The sequence below is a fragment of the Chaetura pelagica genome, unplaced genomic scaffold (genome assembly GCF_000747805.2).
Source record: "Chaetura pelagica isolate M959 unplaced genomic scaffold, ChaPel_1.0 scaffold757, whole genome shotgun sequence".
Taxonomy (NCBI): domain Eukaryota; kingdom Metazoa; phylum Chordata; class Aves; order Apodiformes; family Apodidae; genus Chaetura; species Chaetura pelagica.
Genome location: NW_009970727.1, coordinates 1,058,715 through 1,065,084, shown reverse-complemented (window position 1 = coordinate 1,065,084; position 6,370 = coordinate 1,058,715). Strand labels below are relative to the sequence as shown.

The following is a 6,370-nucleotide window of genomic DNA, read 5'->3' as shown; positions in this document are numbered from 1 at the left end:
TTCAACACTGCCAGGGATGGGGCAGCCACAGCTTCCCTGGGCAACCTGGGCCAGGCTCTCACCACCCTCACACCAAAGAATTCCCTCCTCATCTCCAGCCTCAATCTCCCTCTTCCAGTTTTATAGAATCACAGAATGATTCGGGTTGGAAGGGGCCTTAAAGATCACCTGACCTTTAAAGATTCAACACAAAACAACAGAGCCAGCAAGGCTGCTTGGAATTAAAAAAAAACAACAAACCAAACAGAAATTCTCAATTTCATAGTGTTTCTGTACTACTTAATGTTGGTGTGGTGACTCTCTGAGGGGTGTCAATGACTCAGAGCGTTTCCTACATGGAGATCTCAGCTTGGATCACCTGCAGCTGTAGAAACATTCAGTTTAAAACCATTTCCCCTTGTCCTACCACTGCCTTGTGTGTTAAAAACTCCCTCCCCAGCTTTCCTGGAGCCCCTTCAGGCACTGGAAGCTGCTCTAAGGTCTCCCTGGAGCCTTCTCTTCTCCAGGCTGAACACCCCAACTCTCCCAGCCTGGCTCCAGAGCAGAGCTGCTCCAGCCCTCAGATCATCTTTGTGGCTCCTCTGGACCCTCTCCAACAGCTCTGTCTCTTTCCTGTGATGAAGGCAGCATCAGGCAGCATCAGAACAATTACTCTAAGAATGAGCCTTTTAACAGCATCTCTTTGCTTCCTCAGTGGAGAGTGAAAATTTTCTTAAATCCACCCTACTCATGTGCTGGTAAAGCCACTCAATTCCCAGTCAGAGATACCACTGCAGGCTTTTCTGATGTCCCTTTTTTGTTATTTTTTATAAAAACACGTGCACTTGTTTTAACACAAGAATTAAAAATGCAGGTGGTGATACAGCTCTTGAGGGCTACGAGATGAAAGAGAGAGGCTACCTAAGTACTGAGGAGAGAAGAAACCCTGAAAGCTAGAGAGCAGGGAAAACTGACAGCTCTTTCTGCCAGGCAGATAAACCAGACACAGAGCAAGGCTCAAGTTCTCCGTAGGTAAAACAGGACCAATGTTTTATTGTTGTGTTTTATGACTCAATGGGTGGAAAGAAACAAAGAAAACGAATTTAAAAAACCACCAAAAATACAGGCCAGGTACAAAAGCATCAGTTCAGTGTGCAGCCAGGGCAAACTGTCTGCAACCTGAAGGGACAGCAGATCTACTCCACACACTGTTTTAATACAAAATCCTATGGATACAGGTCTGTGACATTTTATCATGGGGAAGACTGAAATAGGAGAGAGAAAAGGCAGCTTCATTTCCACCTTTATCTGTCTGGACGGGTCATTCCTGGCCTGGTTGGCACCATCATGGGTCTGGAGGGTGGTCTCATCATTGGTGGCCCTGGCATCATTGGCATGTGTCCTCCCATCGGGGGTCTCATCCCTGGGGCTACAAAGGGAAAAAGAGGATGTTAGAGATGGGAGTCCCATCAGTGCAGGTTCCTCCCCCAGCAGTTCATTTCACAAGTGTGTAAGCTTTCATCTAGAAGCTGGCTGAGATGGATGGTATTTCCCTGAAGGATATTAGTAATTAGCAGAGGAAGAACCAAGCTCCTGGGTTATACACCCACTTGACAATATTCAGTGGAACAGGTTGCCCAGGGAAGCTGTGGCTGCCCCATCCCTGGCAGTGTTGAAGGGCAGGTTGGATGGGGCTTGGAGCAGCCTGGGCTGGTGGGAGGTGTCCCTGCCCGTGCAGGGGGGTTGGAACTGGATGAATCTTTAAGTTAGTCTTTTGCAACCCAAACCATTCCACAATTCTATAAAATTATTTTCAACCACTCAAAAGAGATACCAGTTTAATTACGGAATTAGAAAGTTCGTTTGGAAAAAAAGTGCTGCAAAATCCTCCAGTACGTAAAGAAAACAAATTGAAAGACCAGTGTACTTTGTCCAGCTGGGTATTAGCATTAGCAAAGAAAAGCAAGTGCTCTGCTAAAAGGCACTGAAATAATGGTTTCCATCCAACATCTCAATTTATTTTCAGGCAGCCACTACACTGCCCAGTTATCACAGATCAGGCACAGATTTTGTGCCCTTAAAAACACAGAATAGTTTCTACCAGCAGGGCAATAATTGCAAAGACACTTCTTGACACAGTGTCTTTAGATTTCTTTCAGTAACTGCTTCAACAAAACATCCTCTGAGAATTCTTGAAATGCCAGTGAGCTCAAACATGGAAAGGATCTTTTAGTTTGTCGTTGCAGTCCTAAAAAAAAAGACTTTGGAAGGCAGGTGGCTTCTCTGGAACACATTGTCTTGAGACATTTTAAATAATACAACTAATTTCATGCTGAAATGTACCCCTTATGCAAAAACAGAAGCTCTGCAAACACAGGATTCCTAAACAATTAAAGATTGTACTGCCAAGACTGGAGGTAGAAAAGCTACAATTTACTATAATTTCAGTTGCCCAGAGGGACTGGTAACCCCCAACGAGTAGGAAAGGAACTTTAATTAGCAGGTGTAAGACTGTTTAATGTCTCACCACACAGAGAAAATGGATCAGCAAATGTGTGTACACAGTCTGTGCAAACTGAAACACTTGCAGAGGTTGGAACTTGGGGTGTCCCCCCACCCTGTGGTTGCATGAGGGCTGAAGCGACTGCAGCTCACACCCAGGGACTGCTGCTGCTCCACTGAACCACAGAGTGGTGGGCTTGACCTCTAGAGATCATCCAGTCCAACCCCTCTGCTAAAGCAGGATCCCCTAGAGCAGATCCCACAGGAACACATCCAGGTGGGTTTTCAATGTCTGCAGGAATGGAAACTCCTCAAGCTCCCTGGGCAGCCTGTCCCAAGGCTCCGTCACCCTCACAGTAAAGAAGTATTTTCTCTTATTCAGGTTAAACCTCCTGTGTACCAGTTTGTGCTCATTGCCCCTTGCCCTGTCACTAGGCACCACTGAGAACAGTCTGGCCCATCCTCCTGACACCCCCTGGAGATATTGATCAGCACTGATGAGATCTGAGATCCCCCTCAGCCTCCTTTTCTCTCAGCTGAACAGCCTCAGCTCTCCCAGCCTTCCTCACAGGCAGATGCTCCAGTCTCTTCATCACCTCAGTGGCCTGTGCTGGACTCTCTCCAGCAGTTCCTTGTCCTCCTTCAACTGGGCAGCCCAGAACTGCACAGTTGCCCAGGTAGGGCCCCACATTTTCCAAGTTTCTTTCCCAACTCCTTATTTCCCAGCGAGACAGCAAATAGAACCCAAACAACCCCCAAACCACAGCCTGAAATTACAGGGATTGACCTATTTCCAGACTTACCAGGACCAACTGGCATCATTCCTGGTGGAGGTGGGCCCATCATTGGCATCATTGGTGGCCCCCCCATGTGAGGGGCTGGCATCATGCCAGGCCTGGGGGGTCCAGCTGAGCACACAGAGAGATCAGTCAGAGACCTGTTGGCTTTCAAACTCATCAATCCTAAACAGTTCTTCAACTTCACAGGAAATTTTAGTCATAAAGGTGTCTGAGATTGTTTTACAACTGCCTGCCTTAGTTTGCAGTTTCAATTCTGATTTTAGGTGCCAAAAAAAATGAGCCAGAGGAACACACCAGCTCCTACCTCCACCTCTAATGGAGATGGCTACCACTTCCAACTGCAGGACTCTAAGCAGAAAGGAACTTTAAGACTTTGCCAGCTCAAGTGCAGACTATTCTATTTTATAATAGACTATTCTATCTTATAAAACCCACCCAAACACTGTGCTGGAAGTTTTACTGAAGATGTTTACACAGCTGGCAATTAATGAGGAGGCACAGGTCTATTAACATGCTAATGTTACTAAACTGAGACAAACTAAGGATGAAAGTGGTGGCTGAAACAGTCTCACTTTGATACCCACACAAATGTCTCAGCCTGATTTCAAGCTGAAAGGACTTTTCTTAACAAGTGTCTCATGGGTTGACAAAACAAGACAAGCAACACCCAGCACAGCTCCAGAGGGCTGCGATCCCAGTCAGACACCACCCAGTGGAGACTTACGGATGCTGGGAGGAGGTGGGATCATGGCTCCTGCAGGGGGTGGTGCCGAGAACGGCGTCGGTGGGATTTTGCCTTGCTGGAATGCAGCCGCTACATTGGGGGGGAAAAGAAAAAAAAAAAAAAGGAAAGAAAGAATCCCAGGAGAAAAAAAAACCAGTTACAAGGCTCAGGAAGGGCCTGTGTCCATCGTCCGTCTCATGCCACACGGTCACGTCATGCTGCGTGCTCGGTTGTCCTAACTCTGGAACAAATCCCTGGATTATGCTGCTTGTCATGGTGGAAGGACCTGATAATTCTTGAAGGCAATTAGTAATTACTCCTCCAGTCGGGACTAGAGAGCTCCTTGATGGATTTCACACAGGGAACAGCATGGGAGAGAAAAAAACACATCGCGGGATTTGCAGGTTGCGACTTTCGGCTGGGATCACTGGGTAAAGACATGCTGACCTGGAAAGGGACAGGAGGGAATGGCTGGGGCAGGTGACAAGAAGCATGAAAACCATGGAGAGGTGAAATTCAAAAGGCTGAGATCGACTGGAGGGAAAGGGGAAGATGTGAAAGTTGGAAACTTCACCAGGAAAATGGACACGAGGAAATGGAACGAGGCTACGTCAGGGAAGGGTCAGGCTGGAGAGCAGGAAAAGGCTGAGAGGGTGGGTGGTCCCTGGAACAGGCTCCCCAGGTGGGAACAGCTCCCCTCAAAGCTCAAGGAGCACCTGGGCAATGCTCTTCAGTCACAGGGTTTGGTTTCAGGAAGCCCTGCCAAGAGCAGGGAGTTGGAATGGATGAACCATATGGATCCCTTCTGAGATCATTCTGTGATCTCAGGAAAGGTGCCATGGAGCTGATCTGCCATTTGGTCTTCTTTTCATGGAGAAAAGAATCATCACTCAGAGGACAAGTACCCTATAAGCTAACTTTACACTTTATTCAAGCCTTTAATAGCAAGAGAGGGGAAAAAAAATAAATCCAGTATCCCTCAAGAACTGAGGGCAACTAGAGCATTAAAATAAATATCAAACATCCATCCATTTTAATGTCCATTTTCCTATCTTTTGGATTTCTTAATCATGCTTTTTTACATGAACATGCTGCTACCAAAAAGCAGAAATGTGTTATATGACCTAATATGACATTCCCAGCAAGGCTCAAGGCCCCACGAGTGAAGCAGAAAGTGCCTCAGTCTCTCCTGTGGAAACCCACCCAGATGACCTCAAAATTCAGTGAAGTTTTTTCTCCTGATTCCCAGAGCAAAGACTCAGCAGGGAAGGGAGGAAGAAGGGAAGAAAAGCAGTTGGAGGAAAGACAGAGGAAGCAAGGAGAGAACAATCCAGGGTCAGGGAAGGAGTAACCTTACTTGTTTTGTCAATCAGGCTCTGAGCTTGCTCCTCCATCCATTTCTGGTAATAATCCTTCACATTCTCCTTGTGTTTTCGGCCACTGCAGTGGGTTTTCCTCACGGAGGGCTGAGGAACATCACAAAACCCAAAAGGTTACATTGCATCTCCTCCTAACTCATCACAACACTGGTGGGCAGCTGTGAGTACCAGCTGCCTTTGGCTGCTGACAGTTAAATTACTGCTATTCTCATTTATTTTATGCAAAAAAAGGAGAAGTGAGAAGTCAAGTAGGACAGGGTAACATTCCCAGTGACCTGACTTGGGTTTAAATTTTATTTTAACGCACTTAGAATCACAGCCTGGTTTGGGTTGGAAGGGATCTTAAAGATCATCCAGATCCAACCCCCTGCATGGGCAGGGACACCTCCCACCAGCCCAGGCTGCTCCAAGCCCCATCCAACCTGCCCTTCAACACTGCCAGGGATGGGGCAGCCACAGCTTCCCTGGGCAACCTGGGCCAGGCTCTCACCACCCTCACAGCAAAGAATTCCCTCCTCATCTCCAACCTCAATCTCCCTCTTCCACTTTTCGTCCATCCCCCTCATCCCATCCCTCCCTGCCCTTGTCCCAGGTCCCTCCCCAGCTTTCCTGGAGCCCCTTCAGGCACTGGAAGGTGCTCTAAGGTCTCCCTGGAGCCTTCTCTTCTCCAGGCTGAACACCCCCACTCTCCCAGCCTGGCTCCAGAGCAGAGCTGCTCCAGCCTCTGATCATCTCTGAGGCTCCTCTGGACTTCATCCCGACGGGGAATCACTGCAGAAGGTTTGCTACTCACCGAGTCATGGGTGAGGTACGTGTCACAGTAATCACAATAAAACCTGAAGGGGGAAAACTCCGTTACTAAGAACTCACTTCGCACTGTGGGGGTTAAAACGTCCCCCAGGGGCTGCACGGCTGGGCCCGGGCGGCGGTTAAGGGAGGAAGCGTCACCCCGGGACAAGCCCCGACGCCCCTTTTCCCCTATTCCC

General features: G+C 47.9%; 1 protein-coding gene across 1 annotated transcript in view; it reads right to left on the bottom strand.

Moving 5' to 3' along the window:
• Window positions 1–1,260: 1,260 nt before the first annotated feature.
• The window catches only part of SNRPC (small nuclear ribonucleoprotein polypeptide C), an 11,427-nt gene continuing 6,317 nt past the window's right edge, over window positions 1,261–6,370 (bottom strand). The window contains exons 2-6 of the mRNA XM_010007122.1: window positions 6,178–6,220; window positions 5,363–5,471; window positions 4,006–4,095; window positions 3,285–3,389; window positions 1,261–1,408 (exon numbers count right to left, since the gene is read on the bottom strand). Of these exons, the coding sequence (XP_010005424.1) occupies window positions 1,284–1,408; window positions 3,285–3,389; window positions 4,006–4,095; window positions 5,363–5,471; window positions 6,178–6,220 (472 nt within the window). The 3' untranslated portion in view covers window positions 1,261–1,283. The remainder of the gene's footprint in view (window positions 1,409–3,284; window positions 3,390–4,005; window positions 4,096–5,362; window positions 5,472–6,177; window positions 6,221–6,370) is intronic.